This window comes from Polypterus senegalus, chromosome 3 (assembly GCF_016835505.1).
Source record: "Polypterus senegalus isolate Bchr_013 chromosome 3, ASM1683550v1, whole genome shotgun sequence".
Lineage (NCBI taxonomy): Eukaryota > Metazoa > Chordata > Cladistia > Polypteriformes > Polypteridae > Polypterus > Polypterus senegalus.
In genome coordinates, this window is record NC_053156.1 from 262,547,675 (window position 1) to 262,572,473 (window position 24,799).

Genomic DNA, 24,799 nt, shown 5'->3' on the forward strand with positions numbered 1-24,799 from the left:
TAGTTCCCCACAGGGTTGTGGAGAACTCCATCTCCCATGAAACCCTGCGGGGAAACTGAGGCATCATCGTCAACCAGGGAGGCTGCCACCAAGAGTTCCGGGGGAGGTACTGAGGAGTTCATGGCTGCTCCCCCGGAACATAAGCAGACCCGGCCGTCCATTACAGCATATAAAACAGAAAGTGCAAGAAGATATACTGTGGAAGACAGAACATTCTAAGTATATGTGCACAATGGATTTTAGTCGGCCAATAAGCATTTTAACATTATGTATTTGTCAGATACCTTTACCCAAGGCAAGTTATACTTACAAGGTATTGTATAATATAGTTGTTCACGAGAATACAATTTATAGTTACAACACCAGCAGTGTATGTGATTTACTCATGTTCAGCCAGTCAGTTTGAATTGTTAATTGAAACAGCAGCCTTGTCATCTAAAGCTCAGCACCTCAGTTTTATATTAGAGGGTGGTAATTTATCCATCCCAATATTATTGAATGTGTTTAATCTAGCTCAGGGTTGCAGGGACAGTATTGTGTGCAATAGAAGACCTGGCGCTGCATGAGGGCAGCCATCACAGGACACACTCACATTTGCTTATACTTGAACAATTAGCTCAATATCCACATCTTTGGGATGTTGAAGGAAGCTTTAAGAAATCACAGGGAGAAAATATTGTTGAGGATGCCATTTGAACTCGGGCTTCTGGAGTTTTGAAGCAGCATTGATAGTCACTGTTCCAATGATAATAATTTAGCTAATAAATTGTCACACTTTTAATTACAGTGTTGATTTTAAGTTTTTTACATTTATATCTTTATGATAAGACTACTTGTCTAAGACTGTTGAAATCTAAGTAATCAACACAGACCTCAGCAGTAAGTGCACCAGCTATTGGAATGTATTTTGTAATGCATGCAGTAATTGTAGTAATAAAATAAAATGCATTTGTCATTCCAACAGTTGGTGCATCACAAACATTTGAAGCGAGCAGGCAATGCCCTGCAATGTCCCATAAAATCAGGAATCTAACAGAGCAAAAAATAAAAATCTTTTCCATTTCTGTTTGTTATCCTCTTTGTGTAATTTCAGGATGAAAACAGCAAGGTGGCATTTTCAAGAAGACAACCTGAAGAGACCATAATCCATGGGGTGTTGGTCACGGGTAATTTCTTTCATTAGAATATGTGCGTTTTATAGCTAAAAGAAGGCAATAAAAGATGAACACTATAATAGTTTAAATACAAGTAAAAAACTGAGTATATGTCCCTGTATATGTAAAAGCCTTTAGTGTTACTACCAGTTTTTCTATTAAAAGGAACTGAAAACATGGAAAGGTTAACTCATTAGAAGTAAAAGATTTTTCAAATGATCCCCCCTTTATTGTTTGCTTTACTGAAAAAACTTGCAAGCAAAACTGCCACACAGTTTGCACTATATAGTCTTAAAGGAGATACAAGCAAATGTAGGCCTTGGATCAAGAAGAAGATATTGTGCATGACATTGTACTCCTTTATTTGCATAAAAGTAAGATTTTTTTATAATCTGCTCAGTCCTTTAATCAGTGCAATAATCTATTACAACTTAGTGACTTATAGTATATGTTGAATGCTGCCTCATACCTTACCGAGTCAAATTATTTCGGCACCAAAGCAAACAGGAGAGATACAGTATGTCTCAATACCTACTAAGGTTTAAAGTTATGCATGCTGTCATAGAAAAACAGGTGAAATATTAGTAAAAATAATGAATACCAGTAGGGTACAATTTAGAAAAAAACTTTTTTTCAGTACTAGATTGGCTACTTTACGTGTCAATGTTTAAGCAAAAATAAATTGAAAACCCAGGAACAAATTATTTTGCTTTATCCCTGAATTCCCTGTTGCCATAATGTGTCCTGAGAAACGTGCCTTAGTCTTCCTCAATATACATGTCTTTGTATAGTGCCGACTTTAAATTATGTAACTGTTATAATTTAATAGCAGTACTCCAGACCTGGTGTAGTAAATCATTTAGTAGTGCTGTCTATGCCTGAAGTATTTGTCTTATCAAAAATTTTGATGGAGTCTTGGAATTGTCAATTGGGTTACTTTGGTAGTTCAAAAGAATAAGACTGTGGTAACTCTGTGGCTTTTAATGAGCTTCATATCTGTTTGAAGGATGGGACTCAAGAATAGAGGGACATTTTATTTGGCTCAATTTGTCCTTTCATTGCCCAAGAACAACAAAGTGGTGACTATCATTTTTACAAGAGGAAAATCTCTGCCCTAAGAGAGGCAGGAATGGCTTTTTTATGTGTGAAGATGATATTACTCTTTCATAACAACGTATCTGTCTGATCCAGAATCTTGCTATGCTACATAACCATTTTCCCTCCTCTAGGTTATATTGCTGTGTAGTTTTGTGAACTTAACATCATTCTCTGTGTCTGAATTTTGTGTAGCCCTGAGACTCTCAGAGGCTGATGTATATGACATGTACTGGATCTGTATGCCTTCCAACTCAGGTTGTCATCATGATAAGAGAATGACTACCTGACCGTGTGCTTTATTAATAGCCATCAGATCACTTATGTGGAAAACAAATGGGTGTGCACACGTATGCAACCAAAACATTAACACTTTTTATATTTAATTTATTTTTCTAAAAAGAACATAGATTTTCATTAAAACATTAGCATGAAATCTTATTAAGATGAAAAAAATGTTTCTCTTTCGTCAAGCCTGAAATCTTTTTCTCCATTAGATCTGTGAATTTTTACTTTAGGATTAGGGTCAGTTTTCCTAGTTCAACTATGTGGCCTATAATTCTTTTCCTGGACTCCAAATAACATAATACAACATAACATACCCATCATAGAATAATAGAAGGGAAATTCAGCAGCATTTGTAGAATATTGGGGCAGTACATAGAGTCCTCCTGGGAGAGAATTCCACATTAACTTGTTCCTTGACCTGTGGTGATAAATTCGATCTTGAATGATCTGAAAAACAAACACAACATAGAATGTTTTATAATAAATATTTTTTGCAATATCAAACTTTATATTGATATATTTATAGATTGCAAAAGATCTAAAATTAAAAGGTTTTGCTGCTTCACCACTTCAGGGTCCTCTCTCTGTTTCCTGGCTTGGTCACTACTTGTGCGGAAATTAAATTGCATATTCTCCTTGTTTTCCAGGGGATTTCTTTGTGTATTCTGGTACATCACAAGAGATCTCTCTACTTGATAATCCTGTGGTTGTGATATCTGGTTACAATCCTTTTGCATAACTCGTTTTTTTTGCATTATAACGAAAAAACATGATTGGAACAGATCCAGCATTATTAAGTATGTGTGCATCCTGTGATGAACTGGCTGTGAAGTTTGTTTCTGTTGGAATCAGTCTTGTTCTTCTTAATGGTCCTGAAGAGGAATAAGCCGGTTCCATCGAAGAAGAGAAATGTAAACTTTATGGAAAAGTACATAGGCTATGTTTAGTGTCGCCACTATGGCATCTGCTCAGACAATAGAAAAACTTTATTATTGTAAAGGAAGGTAAAGGCTATAAACAAAGTAAATGTTATTCATAAAAATAAAAGCCCCATGGAGGGTCTGACCTGCAACCCACCCAAGACACCACCAGTACACTGTTTCAACTTCATCCTTCTGAAACGCTCCTTGTAGCTTGCTTTGACTACCTAATAGTGAGCAAATAACCTGAAGCAGACAGCCAATGTTACATATTGGATTTAACTTCCTTGAGGCATCACAAAACGCAAGGACTTCAGCTCACACTTTTCCAATGTGATTTGATCAGTTGGGTTCCTCTACTTTTGACTCTATTGGTTCATATAATGATTGCTTTAGTATTTGTTTGAAAAAATTGTTTCTATAACTAGATATTCTTTGCTTGGTTTTTCCTGTGTGGTTATTTACAGTAGTTTCGTTAATTATTGCTTTCTTTTTTGAAATATTTTGATATTTATAATATATTTAAAATTAACAAATTAGCAGCATCAATAAATACTTCTAGTATTGCAGTATTATTCAGATCAGATCAGATATCCGCTCTCATTCCCATCTAGAGAACATAAAAGGAATTCCAAATGAATTTTTGAATTATTCAAAATCCCTGAAAAATCTTTACAGATAGTGGTTAGTGGTTTAGTGTGATCAATTAAATGAAGACAACAATCATAAATATCTACCAGACTTTATAGTGTCTTTAAACTGTTCTTTTTTTTTTTTTTGCTCAGTGCTTCCTGACACACTGGTATGACATATAATGCACTATCCAATTCATCTTGATGTCTACTTTTGAGAGATATCAAGCTTTTTGCCCCCTTTTTTGGCCCTCTTGACCTATTTTTAGGTTTGTGCTGGCATTCACACCCTTATGTTACAGAAAATCAAAAGGTGTCTTCAATAAAAATAATCGGAAGGACTTGAAGTTGTGCATGCATGGTGGACAAAGTTGCTCATTTCCACAAAACTTTTAAAAAGTTGGGATTGGTAAAATAGGTGCATATAATTTCATTTTATATTGTTTCACAGATGCTGACAACAAATATAACATTTTTTGATATTTCATTATTTACCAGTGATTCGTAGCCATCTAAGAGTCACTCCCAGAAGGTTAAAAATGACAAATTTCAGACATAAGCATGTGGGGTATCATTTTAGACCATTTCAGGGTCAGTGATTATGAATATGATGTTATTTTTGATTTTTGATCCTTTACTAGTGATCCAGCCCTCTATGGACCTCTATCAGAGGGTGAAAAAATGACATTTTCTGGCAACGCTCAACAATATTTGGACTTTAAACATTTAAATCGAAGCGCACATTTTAATATTTCAAATATATGACACAACTATTCCTGTTTATTACTTTACTTTGCAAAACAGGATGATTGGCACTCCATTTGAGCAAGATAAGAAAGTATGCCAGCAGCTAGTATATCACAATATATTGTTAATTTAGCAAAAATGTCCCATCAGATATTATCCCAAAGTAACCTGATGGAAGGATTTTTGATAATTAAGAAAAATATTACTCCAAAAGGTGTAAGCAAGGGACTTTCCCAACAGCACACAGCACACAGCACACAGCAGGTGGCACAATTTTAAGATGGGTTCAGGGTTTTTTTATGGTTAAGAGCATTTGTCCTGGGATGTGGGGCTGGTGGGTGACTCAGAATGACCTGTGCACAAGTTCACTCTGTTTTTTATGGTGCTACAGTATTAGTAAAAATCAAATGGTGATTAAACTTCCTTAAATGAAAAATAAAGTCCTTGAAGAAGATAAATTGTACCACTTTTTAAAATGAGCAAACAGCTCTGGAACTGCTTAAAGCCTTAAATGGAATGAAGCTTTAGAGAGTTTACCTAGATGTGTGCATTGCACTGAATATTTTTTGGCATGTTTCAATGTGGTCAGTGCAGAGTGTTACTTTAGTAAGCTGATATTGATTAAATATGACTTATGTTCCACTGTGTACCAAGAAAAGATTGAACGGTATTACAATCCTGTTCCTTTAAAATGGGTGAATTTTGTGGATATTATTTATCCCTTGACAACTTGCCTGAAGAATAGGCCTGAGCTGCCTCAGAAGCTTACATATTGTAACCTGTTCAGTTAGCCATTAAAAGATGTCATTTTGCTTCACTTCAAAGGTACAACACTCTACTGCTTTCCGTACAGAGAAGAGCTGATCAGCTTTTAGTTTCAGAGCGCAGGTTTCAGAGGTTTTCGCATGAACATGCAACTGAAGTCTAAACAACAAGGTTGTATATCCAGTTCCTGCCTCTTCAAGAATCTGAGCATGTCACTTAATCTGCCTGTGCTCCAACTATAAAAAGTTATGCAAACATTTATGGTTCAGAATCTGCACTTGTAAAATGCTTTGGAATGGTGTTCACTATGGAAAGGTGTATCATTAAATAAGGCCTGTTAATATCTGTAATTCACACTGAATCTCTTGTTAATTTTATTTTATTTTCTCCAGCCTTTGGAGTTTTTTTTTGTTTTTTCTGTCCACCCTGGCCATCGGACCTTACTTATTCTATGTAAATTAATGTTGACTTATGTTTATTTTTTATTGTGTCTTCTATTTTTCTATTCATTTTGTAAAGCACTTTGAGCTACATTTTTTTGTATGAATATGTGCTATATAAATAAATGTTGATTGATTGATTGATTGATAATGTCACAGTTACTCAAAAAATGCTAACTAGTAACTGAAGTGTTCATGTTTACTTATATTTGGAAATATCAAATATAAATCTATTTTTAAAAAAATAAAACATTTACTCTTTACACCAACTTACCTGTGTGAGCATACCTTCTCTGCCATGAGAACTATAAAAACAAAAGAAAAAAAAAAACGGTTTTCATCTTGAAGTAGCCCCTTTAGTTGCTATTTCAGCCATAATCAGATAATGAAAATCTGACTAGCGCTAGTCAACTATATGCTAGTTATTAAGATGGTTGCATCTTTTCACATCTTCCTTAAGGAAGGAATCTTTTTTTTTCTGAATTTTAGTTACATCATTAATAGCATTCTTGCACATTTTAATAGTAATCTTTTTACTATTTTTGCTTGTGTTTTAGTCATAGTAATGAATGGCGCACTGCGGCATATTTTATTTAAATTCTTTGTATGTTACATTGACTGCAAAAGTAAAATTTATACTTAGATTATTCAGCTTCCAACAACGCACTGAATTATTTTCAGATGTGGTTGAAAGGCAAAAAAAATAACTTTACTCATAATAAAATAATGCAATTTTAAAATCCTTAGAAATAAAGAAAACTGAATATCAATAAATATATAAATGTGAACATACACTACCAGGCAAAAGTTTTTGAAAACCCCCATTCTTCCATTTTTCCAGTGAATAACAAGAAATGGTACAAAATCAAACTGACAGATGTTAAAAAATATTTATAGGTTACCAAAAACTGGGAAAAATGTAATATTCAGAGTTATACAGAAAGGCTTTTTTTCAGTGAACTAGTAATGGGTTGATAGCTTACAGCTTTTCTGCAGCAGTTAATTTAAGTTAATTAAGCTTTGAAAGTTGATGCAAACAATTTGTACAGGTGTCTCAGCTTTTGTTGATTATGTTCAAACCCTCTGTTTATATAAAATCATTGTTGGAACCAATTGTGTTGCTACCCCCTCAAAAGCAAATATTTGCAAAATATTGCACTGTATATGGCTATCATACACAGTAAGAAAAAGGCAATTATTGTGAGAAAAAGGAACCACACAAAGGAAGACAGACAGACCATTATAATCATTAAAAGTGAAAGTATTTCCTCTAGAGAAACTGCAAAGAAAGCCTAGGGGTCTGTTAGCACAGTTTCCTACCTTCACCATCAAAATGAACTTGGAAAACTGAAGAAACTAACAGGAAGAGGTCCGGCAGACCAAAAGACACAGCAGAATTAGTAGAGAAGCTTCTGAGAGTCAACAGTTTGTGCATCACAGGACAACAGCTTAACAGCTGTGCAGTATCCATATGTCCTTTGTTCTAAGCTTTACTTTCAGAGTAATTTGAAGCTGATGGTTGGTTAGGGTTAGGGGCGAGCCTCTTTCTCTTATTCATTGGTTCTAGTAATGGCTCCCTACTGCCACTTAACCTGGCAAACTTGCTCACAGGCTACCTTGAAGTCTTCCCTTCACAGTTTAAATTGACACTTGCTTACTTTGACCACTGTCCTATGCATCAACTTTTAAGGTTTCATTAACTTCTAATGCTGCAGAAAAGCTGTAAGTTGTTAATTCATTACATGTTCTCTGGAAAAAAATCTTAATATATATATATATATATATATATATATATATATATATATATATATATATATATATATATTTTTTTTTTTGTGAAAAATTTACTGGTTTCATCTGTACCATTTCAGGTTATTCATAAAACTCACACTGATTAAATTTCAATAAAGGTGTTCTGTAAAACTTTCAGCTAGCAGTATATATTAATAAAAATATAGCTATAATTAAAATGGAGATCAGATCAGCTTAGTGTTTAAAAGAAACCCTAGCAGCCTGTTTTTAGATTGTTGGAAAAAGCAGAGTCTCAAGAAGAGGTCCACTTATATGTTTGGAGAACAAGAAAACTCCACATAGAATGAACTCCCTGCTGAAAATGAATTTAGGTTTGAGAACTGTCATGCAAAAAAACTCCTGTCAGATAATTAACTAATTTTAACCTTGAAAACAGGACGGCATAAGTAAATGAGAAAATGTAAAATATCCATAGATTGTAAAGTACATTGGTGGTCCTTACTATATTTCATTTCATGGTATTTTTCACACTGAAAACATCACTATTCTGTGCTTGATATTTCAAGAAGATTCTGTGCACATTACAGGAATGTGCATTTAAAATTGAGAAGGTTATGGCACCTTCCTACAAAAGAAACACCATACGAAGGTGCTTTACATTTTTAGGTTTAGAAGGTCCTTATTGTTACATGCACAGAGAACACTGAAGTTGTTACTTGCCTGTGTTAATCAACATGTTACATAGCCTCTATCCTGCGCCATGATTAATGAGTATATCAGCTTTACTTCTGTCTGCTTACCTCACTTAGGCAGTGTGATCGTTTACATGTATACTTTACAGTTTGAGCACAGGTTATTTAAATGACTTCCTCAGAGTTACAAAGTAATTTGAAAGTGAGGACTGAATAGGCAGCTTTGGGTTTAAAGTTCAGCTCTTTAGCTGCTAGACCATAATGCCTTTGTTCTGTAGACCAGTAATGATGAGGCACTGACAAAGGATTGCTTAATCATTACCTTTGAATTTTATTTTTTTTTTAGAATGTATTGGACTAATTCCTCTTTTAATGATTCACTGAGCAGGTGCTATCAGCATTCACCAGTCCCAAGGGAACAAACCAGAAGGTTTCTACTGAACCTACAAAAAGTGTAAGATGCAGTCCAATTTCAATCATACAATAGCAAAGAAACAGAATTAGTCTTTGCTAAGTAACAAATGTACATGAAGTGTTGTAAATTGAATGGAAACCAGTGAAAATGGTCAAAGTACTCCAAAACATCCCCCAGCATTCATATTCAGACCCTCTTTCTTGGTTATAGTTTTGATTTTAAACCCGCACCGATACTGTAGTTATGATTCATTACCAGTCACGGATTTCAGTCAGTCCTTTGGTTATTGACTACTAGCAAAATACCCGCGCTTTCCAGCGGCGAAGTACTGCATTAAAATTTTTATTAAGAAGAAAATTAAACCTTTTTAAACTGAGGGAAAATATGCCAATAATTATTTGTTAAGGATCTCTTTGTATACCATGTTGTCAATTCGGCCCTCCGGTTGTAACAAGACCAAGCTGTGCGCTGAGCTTACTCTTGAGCATGCAACTTACAGTTGGCCATGTGAACAGTAATCTTGTCTCAAATCTCACAGCTTGGATTGCTGCTGTCATAATTGGTTTGAGTTTCATGGTTTGTTTCAATTATGACAGTATTTGCAGGATTTATTGTGTTGAAGTGACATTCGGCATCTGTCAAGCGTTGTAAGCACACAACCGGTTTCATCGATAAAATCACATCCAGCTTTTGAGAATTTAAACATTCATAAACATCAAAGTGTCCACTACTGAAATCGTCATCTGTGAATCTAAGATGTTTAAGAGGCATTAGCGGTTGTCGAAAGGTGTAAAATATTTGGCCATTTCGGTACACTTGAAAGCGGCAATCGAACAATTCAGCGGCAGCCATCAACTCACATGCAGAACCATAGGTGAAGGGCTTAAGCATTTCACTCTTCTAGTGCTCCTGTGTAGTATAATTATCTCCTGTACCGTCATCAGTCCATACCTTGAACCTGTCCCAGTCATTCAATACATAAGACACAATGTTCCTCCGGATATCAAGAGTGAGCCTGATATGGCCGTGCAATATGTAACAAACAGAATGGAAAAAGGTGCCATCTCCGGGCATGGAAACCACTTGGTAAGTGATAGTTCTTTGATTGATAGTAATCACCTTGATAGACATGGTAATGGGGGTTGGAATGATAAAGGAAATGGGTACCTGAGCAATGTAAAGTAAGTCTAAAATACCTACACAATAACTATAATTGTAATAAACAAACAATAAAACAGCAGAGAAACCGTAGATTAAACAAAAAGGCTGTAGTTATCAGTAGGGAGACGTGAATCCCGTGGCGAAGCAAGGAAGGGAATGTAGAGACCGGAGCGACGGACGGTCTTATATAGGCAGGCAGCCAACAACGTGGGAGGCGTTGGGGTGGGAGACCCAACGCCACCTCACACGGTGACCGAGCTGCAGGCTATGGACGTATATATGTACGTAAGTAGGATTCAGTTAGCGTTGGGAACCCGTGTACCAAATTTCTTGAAGATGGGCCCATAAGTAACAAAGACTGTTGAAAAGTTTGATATTGCGGCCGGCAGTGGCATCATACCACCGAAATAAGTACACACATTGGTTTCGGTTAGTGCAGGGAAGCCGCTTACCAAATTTCGAGAAGATCGGGCCATAAATAAGAAAGTTCAACATGGCGGACGTTGTTGACCGTTATGACCATTACGCGTAGAATTTCGAAATGAAACCTGCTTAACTTTTGTAAGTAAGCTGTAAGGAATGAGCCTGCCAAATTTCAGCCTTCTACCTATATGGGAAGTTGGAGAATTAGTGACGTTGGAAAGTTCAATATGACAGTGGTGTCATACCAACGAAATAAGTACGTACATCGGTTTCCGTTAAAAGTTCAATATGGTGGCCGACAGTGGCATCATATCACCGAAATAAGTACCAAATTTCAGCCTTCTACCTACACAGGAAGTTGGAGAATTAATGACGTTGGAAAGTTCAATATGGCGGCTGACAGTGGCGTCATACCACCGAAATAAGTATGTACATTGGTTTCGGTTAGCGCAGGGAAGCCGCCTACCAAATTTTGTGCAGATGGGGCAATGAATAAGAAAGTTCAATATGGCGGACATTGTTGACCGTTATGACCGTTACGCGTAGAATTTCGAAATGAAACCTGCTTAACTTTTGTAAGTAAGCTGTAAGGAATGGGCCTGCCAAATTTCAGCCTTCTACCTACACGGGAAGTTGTAGAATTTGTGATGTTTGGAAAATTCAATATGGCGGCTGACAGTGGCGTCATACCACCAAAATAAGTAAGTACATCGGTTTCGGTTAGCGCAGGGAAGCCGCCTACCAAATTTCGTGAAGATGGGGCCATAAATAAGAAAGTTCAACATGGCGGACGTTGTCGACCGTTACGTGTAGAATTTCGAAATGAAACCTGCTTAACTTTTGTAAGTAACCTGTAAGGAATGAGCCTGCCAAATTTCAGCCTTCTACCTACACGGGAAGTTGGAGAATTAGTGATGAGTCAGTGCGTGAGTCAGTCAGTTAGTGAGGGATTTGCCTTTTATTAGTATAGATTGGATTTCCTTTCTAATGGAAAGCAGTTGAAGAATATGAAGAATAGGCCTTTAACCTGAGGATGGGTACTTTGCAGGGTTGTTCTTTACATGACTCCCTTATATTCACCCTCAATAATGGCTACATTTCAAGTTCCTGTTTTGATAGAATGTTTAGATTCATTGAACAGTATGTATGCAAAAATGGGATAACTGATATGGTCAAATGATGCTGTTAAATCATCTTGTAAAACACTTTGAGCTACATAATTTGTATGAAAATATGCTACATAAATAAATGTTGTTAAATAACAAAAGTAAATGGCAGTTTAAAAAACTTAATTATTGAAAATGGACTTCAAATGAGACAAAGGAACAACATACTCACCTTTACATACCAGGCTCTTACATAAGTAAAGTTCACCAGATAGAGACGGCTATAGGAGACCCAATGTCCTTTTTCAACATGCTTGTTACTGGAAAGTGTTTTTGACTGTCCCTATCATTCTGTGGTTTGGCAATTCTATGCTGAGGACAAGAAGCAGCTAAAGAGGTTGGTGTGCACAATTTTTAAATTATGAAATATAATCTCTTCTCTGTGGATAAACTCTAGACTCACACACTGTTCTAAAGGTCTCATCTAATCTGTCATACCCTGCAAGCCCTCCTTCAGTTTGGTAAATGGCTTAGGCCTATCATGGACTACCTTGCTTTTTAACAGCATCAGTAAAACAGGGCTGCCATGCTTTATAGCCATTTATATGCCATGCTTTATATGCCATGCAGTATGATCCCTTAAGTTGTTAGGTGCATAAGCTTAACATCATCACCTCAGAGTACCCCTGCACTCCATTGTTATTTTATTTGCTATGTAATTTAAATTTTGATGTATAATTCCACGGCTTTCGTTATTATGGTTATATGAAGGCTGCTGTTGATTCATGATTTCTTTTCTAATTATTCTATGTACTTGTGTTGATGCTGTATATGTAAGAGTTTTATCAAATCAAATTTCACAGAGTAAACTTAAGATGTCACTGTCTTTAAATTTGCTGTTTTCTTTATTAAAACATTTTACACTGAAAAAAAAAAAACTACCATTTTGAAAAAGATTAAATTAGTTACATATGAAAGGACAAGAAAGATTATACCTCTCCACTCATTTGTTATAAACTAGTATATCTGCCAACATTGGTTTTTTTTTTTGTCAATTAAAATACTTTTCTATCTCTGCTGCCTGTAAATGTAAATCTCTCCAGCATTTATTCTCTCCTGCCTTACCTTAATGATTCAATAAATGAGACTACTTACCTCTAATGTTGTTAAAACAATTTTTTCTACTGAAGAAAAATAAGCATCCCACAGGAACTGAGTCTGTTGCCTGAGTGCCAATATTTTGTCATGGTCTATAGACCTGGTTATTGAAGGAATCTGTTTAAAAAAATCACAAAGAGCATAAGTGGATTTAAATTTGCTTTCAGGAATAGAATCCTTATTAACCTTCTCATTTAACACAGCTCCAGAAATCCCGGATTACCACAAGTACCTAAATGCTTATAAGCTTCTCCAGGGGGACTTAATGATGCTTGGAATGGAGTGTCACCAAATTAATTTAGTAAGCATTTTTGTGGAAAAACAATGTTAATATCCCTTTCTTTTTAAAAATAAAATCATTATCAGAAGGCTATGGAAAGGGCAGCATAAATAGGGCATGTCTGAGCTTAGTTCCTTCAATATTACTGTTCATATATTTTTTATCACACTCATTTTGTGTCCTATTATGTATATTACCACATAAGTATTAGTCTTCTACTCATTGAATTTAGTATATACTTACAGAACCTGCCCCTTAGAGCATATTAAATAAAAATGGACACTTGGACTTTATTTATTTATTAAATTAAAAAAAAATACAGATGAGTTGATCTGGATGGGGTGTAAAGACACCATGATGTATGTAGGAAATGCATACTTTCACTATAGAATCAGAATAAGAAACATTTTTATTTACCAGCCTTCTGAAATTTGGTACAAATTTGGTACAAATTTACAAAGAGCACAAAAAAAAACAGCACATGACAAAGGAAAAGGGTACCGTAGCGCAAAATGCACTGAGCAAAGTTAAATACAGGTATTCTGATGGTGGAGCACTGGTTTCACTTTTGCAGCAAAGAAACGCACAATTTGCTGAGCCATCTCCAACTGATAATTGATCAGCATATTACTGTCTGCCGAGTTTAGCACTGGTTGAAGTCTTGTTTCTCATTTTATTATACAGTCGTGGCCAAAAATTTTGAGAATGACACATGGCCTGCTGACATTCCTGAGCAAGCTCTACACTGGTGGTGCCCCGATCCCGAGCCATGAATAAAGCATGGTACCAAAACATCCTCCCAGAGCAACTTCTCTCAACTATAAGACAAAAGTGAAAACTAAGAGGCTCAGGGAACAAAACATTGAAATTTTGGGTCCATGGCCAGGAAACTCCCCAGACCTTAATCACATTGAGAACTTGTGGTCAATCCTCAAAAGGCGGGTGGACAAACAAAAAACACACAAATTCTGACAAACTCCAAGCATTGATTATGCAAGAATAGGCTGCCATCATTCAGGATTTGGCCCAGACCTTTATTGACAGCAGGCCAGGGTGAATTGCAGAGGTCTTGGAAAAAGAAGGGCCAACAGTGCAAGTATTCATTTTCTGCATAAACTTCATGCAATTGTCAATAAAAGCCTTTGAAACTTATGAAACACTTGTAATTATACTTCAGTATACCGTACAAAATCTGACAAAAACATCTAAAAACACTGAAGCAGCAAACTTTGTGAAAACCAACACTTGTGTCATTCTCAAAACCTTTGGCCATGACTGTAAGACTTTTTAAGTCCTTCTTCCTTAAATGAAAAATGTCTTATTGCACATGGGTTCTGTCTTTCATACAGTTGTAAAGGACAGATGTGGGCCTCCCACCTGCTAGTGGAGAGCACTATTAACAGCAACTTTATTAAATTCCATTGAATGTGGCTGTTCATCAATCAAGTCCACTTGTTCTGCAAGAATCACAGGGCTGTGTTTTATGCCTTTAAGCTGTTTCAGAAATGCTGCAATTCTAAAATAAATTCAGACAGACAGATTTTTTGTAAAATACAGAACCATACTGTATGTACAATTTAAAGTACATTAGCTGGGCCCAATTGAGTAGTGTAAGAATTATGAAACAGTGGTCAGGATAGTATCTTTCAGATGGTTGGCGGGTTGCAGAAGAGGATGGGGTATGGGTTGCTGCTTGTTCAGCAGCGATACAGCTTTTGGAAAAAAGGAAATTCAGATGCTAGTTGGTTTTTGTTTTAATGGTCCTAAAGCATTTGCTTAATGGACAGGGTGTTAGTCCATCACAGGGCAAACATACACACATATCTACTAGGGCTATTTGAGCAATGCCAATTCACATAACCAGTATGTCGTTGGACTGTGGGAGATAACCTGTGCACAGGAGGAAACCCCTGCAGATGCAAACAGCAAATGTAAACCACTCTGTCACCCCAGGATGAGAAAAGTAAGAATTATTATTTGAATGAGCATATTCTTTACCCTAGATTTGCACTTAGCAGCAACAGACGGAGGATTGTGGTTGATAACGTACTTAGCATACTTGATTACAATCTGCTGTAGTCTCTTTGGCTATGTGGTTATGGAGACAAAACAAACAAAAGGCTGACAGTGATGACACTTTCAATGATGGTTCTGTAAAACTGTACAAAGATAGGCTTTTTTGGGAAAGACAGAATGTCTTAAGGCAGCTTAAAGTACTGGAAATGATGGCACCCAAAAATCTGAAGGACTGCATAACATTAGCAGCTGCCATGGGGAAACTTCCATGGTGGGTTAACTGAAAGTCTATTATCATTTCTATGGTTTTAGTAGTTTTAAATTCTAAATTGTTTATCACACATTAAGTTCTGAGATGTTCAACATACTTTTCCAAGTGTTCTTCACATAGCATCAATTAGAAACTAGAAGCTATTGGCACTGGAAATAGAAGCAACTAGTGTTACTAGCCAACCCGAGGCATACCATACGCCGCATAATCAGGCCGGTTTTTTAATGATTTTTAAGCACAGGGAGAAAATTAACATTTGAAAAATCGGTAATGTAATAAATCAGCAAGAAAAGCAACATTGTAACAATGCACGGAACAAACCAACACACAATCGTCTGTGACTGAAAACTGGCGGACTGCCACCGCTCATGTGCCCACCTCCAACTCGTCACTTGAGTCGTTGTCGTCTTTGCACAGTCCAGATGCACCTGTGACTCACGTAGACTTTCCATGTTCCTGCAGGAGCATCTAAGAAGACGCATGTTTGTCGCGGATGCTAATTGCTGTATGTAGTGTGTAAAACAGTTTGCTATGGTGCACGTGGTCGTGTGTCGTAACCGAGAATTTGTTTTTTAAAGACTGCTTAATTCATTGTGTTTTAACCTCAGTTGTAAAGGATTGTTTTAAGGATCCCATGGGATACCCCTCGCAAACAGTTTTACACGCTGTGCGATTCACCTCCGCGAGAAACATGCCTCTATGAACAGTCAACGTGGCTCGGAGGTACATGTGGCCTCTACGACAGACAAATATAAATGACGCTGTTTTTTCAGTGCCGTCGCGTCTGTCCGTGTTGGTGGGTGTGGCTCTGTGAGTTGTCGTCGTATTCAATGGTCTTGGAGTTGGTGGGTGTGGCTCCTTCCTGCGTGCGTCATAGGTGTCTTACTTGTTGGCGGTTTAGTGAATCCACGCCCCTTCCGGCATGCATTCCATGGGTGTCTTGCCTTAGTGAATCATATATATAGATAATTTGGGACAGGTTGTTCCAGTTCATTTATTTATTTTGCTTCAGAGGATTTTCTTTTCTACTGCCATATTGTGGGTCTTTGGAAATCTTTAACTTTGAGGAATATTCATGTAGGAAGTCTTTCAATTAATAATGTAGTTTGGAACCAGTAGAAATTGTATAATCATTTCTTTTTAAGTGTGTCTCTGCACCATTTTCTAGTCTCCGCATTTTGTTACTGTGTTGTTACAACGTTGTAGAACGCATTGCACTATTGCTAGGGGCTGCATCCTAAAACGCACTACATGCCAAGTCACCAGTGCTCAGCCCATCATTTGGGATTCTGGATTCAAAAGTCAAACAACTTCTGGGTGAGTTCTTATGGGTAAATGCTTGTGGGGCATTTGATTCACAATGGTTCTCATTTAGATTTTTGTAGCAGTCTTGTGTTTAGTGTTAGGTGACAGCTCACCTTCGATTTGTTGGGTGGTTTAAAGTCCTAGTTTTGGTGACAGCTTTCCTGCATGTAACGGCACAGTTTTTTTCTTCATTTTGTAGTATAATTTTGAGAGCATATTTGTGGCTGTACGCCTTCTAGTTTATTGGTTTATGATAATTCTCATGTTGGCTCCACTTGTGTTTTTGGTCACTGGTTTTGGAAAACAGCATTGGCAAGTTTTATGCATTGAGTCTCGTCACATTTTCTCGAATAAACATAACATCATCCTCACTGTTGCTCTCACAAACTGGCAAGTCAAAGAAGTCGGCTAGAACTAAAAAAAGCAGGTGATCCAGTCAAGCAACTTTGGATAACAATGGATGGCAAAATAATTCACATAGAAGATAACCTGCACAACTTGACCTCAAGGTTTTTAACTGTCATAAAACAAAGAGTACAGATAAAAAGTGAATGCTTTACATGGGGTGAAGTTCATTATGGGTTTGTCCTTGGACCAATACTTTTTCCTTATTTATGTTAATGACATAGATCCTGATAAAGTTAGTAAACTTAGCAGACAATTCAAAAACTGGAAGGACAGTAGATACTGTGGAGGCAGAAAAAATAATTCAAAATGACCTGGACGATCCTCAGAACTGGGTGAACACTTGGAAGATTAAATAACATTTGAAGGTATATTGTAAAATTTTTTGAATATAACTCAAATAGTAATAGTATGCTTTGGCTATATAATAAACTGTTGAGCTTGTATCTGAGTACTGCTTCCAGTTTTGGCCACCACATGTCAACAAACATACTGTATAGCAGCACTTGTGTAGAAGAGAACAAACAAATGCAATGCAGGGCTAAAGGGCGTGCACTAAAGTGACAAGAATATTTAGGAAGGCAGGAAACACTTCTTTATGCAAAAGGTTGTGGGAATTGGGAATAAACTATCGTGCCATGTAGTTGAAGCAGAAACATTTAGAAAGTACCTGGATAAGATATTGAGACAGCGTAGCTGTTAGCTAGTGAGATTAGCCAGGAGGATTAATGGCACCACCATTAAACCAAATTAGGCATTCCCCTATGGTGCAGATAATAAGGAGTTGGGGGGGACCCCAGCCATACAGGTTTGCTACTGAGCAGTCTAGGAAGCATAATAACCTAGAACTGGCACTGATTGAGTGATGTAACCTGGAGTTTTCAGGTGTTTTGGGTCCTTCAACATTAGACACCCTTATCCAGGTGACCCAGCCAGGGTGTAATTAATCCCTGACTTGCACCCCAGCAGCCATCAGCCATGTGGCCTTCCTTTTTACCTAGATCCATAATAGTTCTTTATGTGGCATCAAATGACTATCCTCATTGGCATTTTCTGGGAAGCCCCAATAGTCCACCTCTATTGCCTCACAGTGAGTGTTCCAGCTTTCTCTCATATGCCATGCGTTCTTCCCAGGGTATGGTGAATTTTAACATGATCACCTTTTTGGTGGAGTTTGAGAAGATGGCCAGAGTGCTGTTATGCAATGTGTTCCGGAAACCTTAGCTGCTTGTCTAAATCTACTCTCACTTGCCAGTCTGCAGCTGTGGTGTTGAGGCCTGCTGCTGATGTTGGTTCTGGGGTGTGCTTTTCTCCAGCCCTGACAAAGGAGATGATGGTCTCGCAGGTGGTAATGGCTGAGGGTAATTCACAGTTTTCACTTTATTTACCAATGGTGTCAATAATTAATAGGTGAAAGCTGTCAGAATCCACACACTACATAATGACCAATATTAACTTGTACACCCCAGACAGTGCATGAGCTGGCTAGTGGAACTGCACATAGTCTATTGCATGTGCTCAGTCCAAACATAAGTTAAACCATTTTTCATTTAAGGAATAAAGTCGTTTTGGACTAATCCCCATGTTTCTACAAAGTTTAGAGCTGATTAATAAAATTGATGGTGGGATGTGTCTATCTGATCCTATTAGGCATTTGTTTAGTGCCGTGTAGTACATCCTGCTTTTTTGAACATTTTGAAACCTTTAGTAATTTTCTATGTTCATAAATAAAAAGAAGTGTGTGTAACACTAGACCCATTTATCAAACACAACGAGTGCAACTGAAATAGGATTTTGAGATTACATGTGCAAATGAATATATATATGCAAGTATTTGACGTTTTCTAAAAAACAAAAAAATCAATCATTCTAGATGGACTCTGTTAAGCTCTAGACCACTTTGTGTCTGCTTCTTTCTTTTTCAGTCCATAGTGGTACAATTTTTAAATGCATCTGCTTTCTCACTTGTGCTCATCCTGAACTTCATTGGCCTAATTACACACTGTGAATTTTTAAGGGACAGAACAAAGGGGGGCTGGTTAACTCTGCTTTCTCACAGCTCAAGTGTCCAAGGTTTGAATCTCAACTTTGCCTGAGGTCTATATGGAGTTTGCATGTTGTTTCTGCATCTGCTGGGATTTTCCTCAGATGTTCCAGTTTATTTATAACATGCTAAAGACAAAAACCTTCAATAACTGGGAAGCCTAAACTGGACAAAATGTATTTGTGGGTCTGCTTAGAACAGGCTTGGGCCACATGTAACTCTTGTGTGAATTAGAAAAAGATAAAATAGGAACTTGAGGGTTTGAAAATGTTACTTTGCATAATGCTATGTTTATAATTCAAAGTTAACATGAATGACTGATTGTATAACCATTTTTTTTTTATCATTTTCCCTTTTTGAAATATAAAAATATACAAATTATATTTAGTCATGACTGCACTCTCTTCTTCTGAAGTATATAAGAGATAATAATCTACATAAAGAAAAACAAAAGATTTACATATAAATTCCCTTTGCACATTATTATTTGAATATTAGACAACTACAGTATATTTTGTAGATGTATCTAATCAAGTGTTTTTGGTAGCAATATTTTTTATTAATAGAAATGTCACACCTGCTAAATTGTAACTGCCCGGCAGTCATATGTAGTTTATGCATCATGTCTGTATTCCGTTTTATTGCAATTTATACTGATGCAAAGCAATTTCTACAGGCTTGATACATGGCAGGCAGTGTACTGTAGTCAAGTGCCTGAGGAGCTGAGCTCAGCCCAAGAAGGTTACCAGATAATATCCCTCAACTGACTGGCATTGTGTTTATAAGTAAGCAGTTTTTCTAACTTGCAATTTATTTGCAGGACTAAAGTAGCTTTGTAAGTTTTATGGTAAATTCAAATTGCTTTTAGGTTGTGCATATTGTAAAAGGCAATGAACAGCTTACAATGATTGATTTATTTTTGAAATGGATAATAGTGGACTAAAAAAGACCTGTACTGAACAAACATGGAGTTAAATCTAACAGAATGTTGCAAGAGATGCAAGTCATCAGAGAGAAACAGTAAAATGAATCTTACCTAACGTGCTTAATCCGGTTGTGGGTCACGGAAACCTTATTTCTTTACTGGTGCTGTCATTGAACATACAGCTGAGGTGAATTGGAAAATGCTCAGCATAAAAATGTTTAATAATATACCTATACAGAACAATATTTTGCAGTTTCTTTATTCAGGCTCAGATGCTCTAATAATTATCTGCAAATATTATTTTCACAGTACTTTATGCCTGATGCTTACTGTTTATATGAAAATCTTGACCTTTATCTGGGTAGTGAAATTGACAAGAAGAACAATGCATTGAAATCTTCTTCACTTGAGTAAATCTGATAAATAACGAAATTGGGCCATATAAAGAAGCTGTTTGCATGTAACTGATAAGTTTAATTGTGAAAGCAGAAACTCTGTCAGGAAGGAAATCTGCCTACAACTGACTGCATGGCAAGATGCTGCTTATTTAACTTCCAACACTGATGTGCTGTGTGATCCTGAGCACTCACTTAACCTGGCAGTGCTCCATTTGTAGAGATATGCTCTGTACTTGTGATTTGCAAATCAGTTTGGATAGCCGAAGCAGCTAAATACATGCAAAAAAATGCAGGGAGAGAGTTGAGACATTTAAGGAAAGCAAAGAAGAAATCAATCCAGGTTACTCAACATGTTTAATAAATACTGCCTTAATTGTTTGGTATCACTTTCCAGCACAAGGACCATTTCCTGTAATTGTAGTCTTACTTCATCTAACCTCGAAATGTAAAATCACCATTTTCGACTCTTACCTTTGTGTGAAGTCCTAATTCCATTCTTCCAGCAGTCAGCCGTAGGTATTATACTGCTCTCACAGTTTTGTCTGAAAATTTCAATATCGTATACCGTGCTCATCTGACAGTAAACTTAAATGTCTTAAGATGTGTGTGTCCGATTCACGTATTAGCCAACTGAGTCACCCAAGTGAGAAAGTGGAATTGTAAAATTACAAATTATTAAAATATCAGAGAAGAAATAGAATTCAGCCATTCATAAAGTAAATTATGGTTCAAGATGTGTCAGTCACACCATATTTCAATGGCATATTTTTCATCAATCACATATATCTTGTTTAAAGCTCTCTAAAATGAATCCAGGTCAAGATTTAACCTGTGAGCGTCATCATAAAGAACCTGCATTGCAAGGTCACATATTTTGGGAATGTCCTACACATGAAACCATTTTGGGAAAAAATTTGCTACTAGCACAGTGAAATGCTTGTTAATAGTGTTACAACTGTAAATTGATCATGTCGTGCATTAATGAATTTCTATTCATCAGATATATGTTAGCCCTTATATCTCTCTTTCTTTGTGTTTCTTGATGCCTTTGTTCATCAGACATTCTAACCCTTACATCTATCTTTCTTCATTGGACATTGCAGCCTTTTTGTTAACGCTGGACAACATTATGCACAGGCATGAATGCTGAATGCTTTGTCATATTATATAAATACATATCACTCAGTTAGCCTTGGATTTAAAATAACTCTTCACACCTTAATAGCAGTATCTGGAGTAATATAAGATGGTTTAAAGGTGAGCTATGAATGACCAGTTGAGATTTCCTATACCACACTACTTACTCGATGACTTATTTTGCTCAGCTGGAAGAATCCTAATTCACCTTGTATAGCTCATTGAGAAAACAATGCTCTATAATGTCTCAAATTGGAAAAAATCAAACTCTCTACATGTGGCCCTATTTAAAACTTCTTCAGACCTTTGCAAAACTCATCACTATAATTCTTTTTTTTTTTTTTTTTAATTTTTATTCCAATCAATACATAGCAATCAAGTTTTTACAAAAAAAAAGAATTATGCTAAGAACAGATCGATCCCCACCCCAGAGAGAGAGAGCTCTTTTCCTAAATCAACAAATTCTCTGTGCTTTATAAAATCATTTCAAAATATTACCATTAGATCCTGCCATTTTTGAAAAAGTCTGCACAGATCCTCTAACTGAGTATTTGATTTTTTCCAATTTTAAATAATATAACACATCAGTTTCCCACTGACTTAAAAGAGGAGAGTTTGGGTTCTTCCAGTTTATCAGAATAAGTGAACAGTGTAGTGAATGCAATCACAATTTGTTTGTCCTATCCACTTAAGCCCCTCTGGAAGAACACCAAACACAGCTGTTAATGGGTTAGGAGGGATTGTGAGTCCAAGGCTGTCTGAGAGGTAATTAAAAATTTTGGTCCAGAATAATGTTAATTTGGTGCAGGCCCAGAACATGTGACCCAGTGAGGCTGGGGTTTGGTTGCAACGTTCGCAGGTTGGATCATGCCCTGGAATCACTATAATTCTAAAGCAAACATGTCCAGCTTGTGCTTAACTCTTTTCCTCCAGTGACTGTTTTACACTGTACCAAGATCTGTTTTAGGTGGTGCGCTCTTATTTTTATTTCTGATTTTGTTAGCATGAATGTGAGTTATTTTTAAAGTGTTATATTATGTCCAAATAAATACAAAAAATGTAAAAAGCAATTATAATATATATTACCAAACATACTGTGGCAGACGACCAGGGACCTTGACCCAGCTGGGACACCTGGAGAAGGGAAGGACCGGGAAAGGGACAATATATTCCCCAGGGGCATCCCCCCTGGATTACATCAGGACCACAGACTGGGAGCTTGGAAGCTCAACCCTGATGGGGTCCCGTAACCACCACCAGGGGGGGCCTGGACAATCACGGAGCCCTGGATGGCAGCACTTCTGCCACACCAGAAAGTGCTGCTATAAGAGGAAACAAATGCACTTGGAGAGCTTCTGGGTGCCCATTTTAGCACTTCTGCCACACCAGAAAGTGCTGCTATAAGAGGAAACAAATGCACTTGGAGCACATCTGGGTGAAACATAAAAGGGGCTGCCCCACTCCATTCAGAGAGCCAGAATCGGGAGGCAGAGGACAGAGCTTGCGAGAGGAGGTGTGAGGGCGGCAGAGAAGAAGGAAAGTAAAGTAAAGAAAAGGACTGAGTTATTGTGGCTGTTTTGGTGCGCTGTGTTGTGAGTAGAAGAACAGAAATAAACGTGTATGCGTTTGGACTTGAGTGTCCTGTGTCTGTCTGTGATCTGGGCTGAATCTTTCACAATACTTATATCAAAAATAAATCAAAGACACTGATTAACAAAACCCCAAAACTCCACCAAATCCCATATTACCATTAAACTTGCTGCATTTAGTATATAGCTATGGTTAATATTGGAAAGCTTCTTTGCATGCAATTGTTTTTTTTCCTTCTGTTGCTAAATACTCCAAATTGCAATAAATAACTCACCTGGGACTGTTTTTGGCAAAGACAAAAATAGTGAGAAATATTCCTGATTAAAGAAAAAGGTCAAATGTAATGGCTAGAAATAAAACATAGATTACTTGCTAATAGGCCAGCAGGACAACGACTGCACCACCATTACAACCTGTGTGGTGCCATTTCTCTGTCTGTAGTATTTCTTGTCTCTCCCTACATCCACACGTTGTCTCTGCTGCCCCCAAAATTTTAGGTCTAAAACTTGACTAATGGTGAAAAGTTCCTATGAGTCAATTTCAAATCTGTGACCTCAAAAATAAAGCTGTGCGTAAAGAACAAACACACACATTGTGCTTTATACATACAAGGATTTTGCTCAAAATTTAACTTACCAAATACATTGAGGAAATTCTTCTTCCCTCATGTGTCACTTTATAAATTATAAATACATGCATGACATTATTTTTATTTATTTACCAGTATCACTCATTTTTTTCAGTTTGCTGCAGTCCTGTAAGTGCCAGTAAAGTAACAGCTATTGTACGGCTGAGAAATGTTAATTTATTGCTAGAGCATTCATTACATTTTTTCACATACCCATAGGAATTCAAAGCAATTTCCAAACACAGAATAGCTTACATAACTATAGTGGTTTAAATGCAATAAAGAGTTAACAGCCTTACAGTTTTGACATTATTTTTCTCGTTGGCCTTCCGTCTTTCATGCATTTAATTTGCTTATTTACCTTCAAGCTTTTACTGACATTTGCCTCTTGGCATGCCTATCGGCCTTTTGGCAACATTAATTACCCTTTACCTTAAAGCACAAAAACAGCAGACAGGTAACAGCTGCTATTAGGTTCAGTAATTAAAGACATTGTTGAGAACATAATTAATGAGGATATTTATTGATATAACATATGACTCAGTGAAAAGTATCTAGCAAGTGCTTGGCTGTATTCAATTTTTAAGCCCTTTCTAAATGATGAAACAGCAGCAGGTAACAGAATAATCACTTTAAAAATACTCTTCTCTGATTTTTGCAATTAAAACAGTGGTTTAAATTTTTGTGCAGTATAATAGGTTGGGGTGCTAGATTTTAGAGATAATAATATTAATTTAGGATAACACTCTTGATCAATGGATGAGGGGGAGGCAGATCTTCAATTCAAAAAAGCCAATTCTATTTGGACTTGCATTTTGTTTTTATGATGCGTGCTGATTTTTCCAGGAGTATCTATTTAACAGTATTTTAGCAAATAATGCAACACAAGGAGCGTAAGGTTTTTTTTTCTCCCCAACAAGCATTTTTCACATTGCTTGCTGTTGTACTGAATTATTTATCACTGGCTTGTAATAGATCATAAACTTCTTTATCTCCATTCTCCATGAAAAAAAAGATTAACCTTTTTTCTCAATTATCACTATAACCTACTG

General features: G+C 36.7%; 1 protein-coding gene across 1 annotated transcript in view; it reads right to left on the reverse strand.

The window, feature by feature from the left end:
* The window catches only part of LOC120526106 (exostosin-1-like), a 366,860-nt gene that overhangs the window by 56,296 nt on the left and 285,765 nt on the right, over nt 1-24,799 (reverse strand). Inside the window, exons 5-6 of the mRNA XM_039749029.1 lie at nt 12,746-12,865; nt 2,852-2,984 (exon numbers count right to left, since the gene is read on the reverse strand). Coding sequence (XP_039604963.1) covers nt 2,852-2,984; nt 12,746-12,865 — 253 coding nt within the window. The remainder of the gene's footprint in view (nt 1-2,851; nt 2,985-12,745; nt 12,866-24,799) is intronic.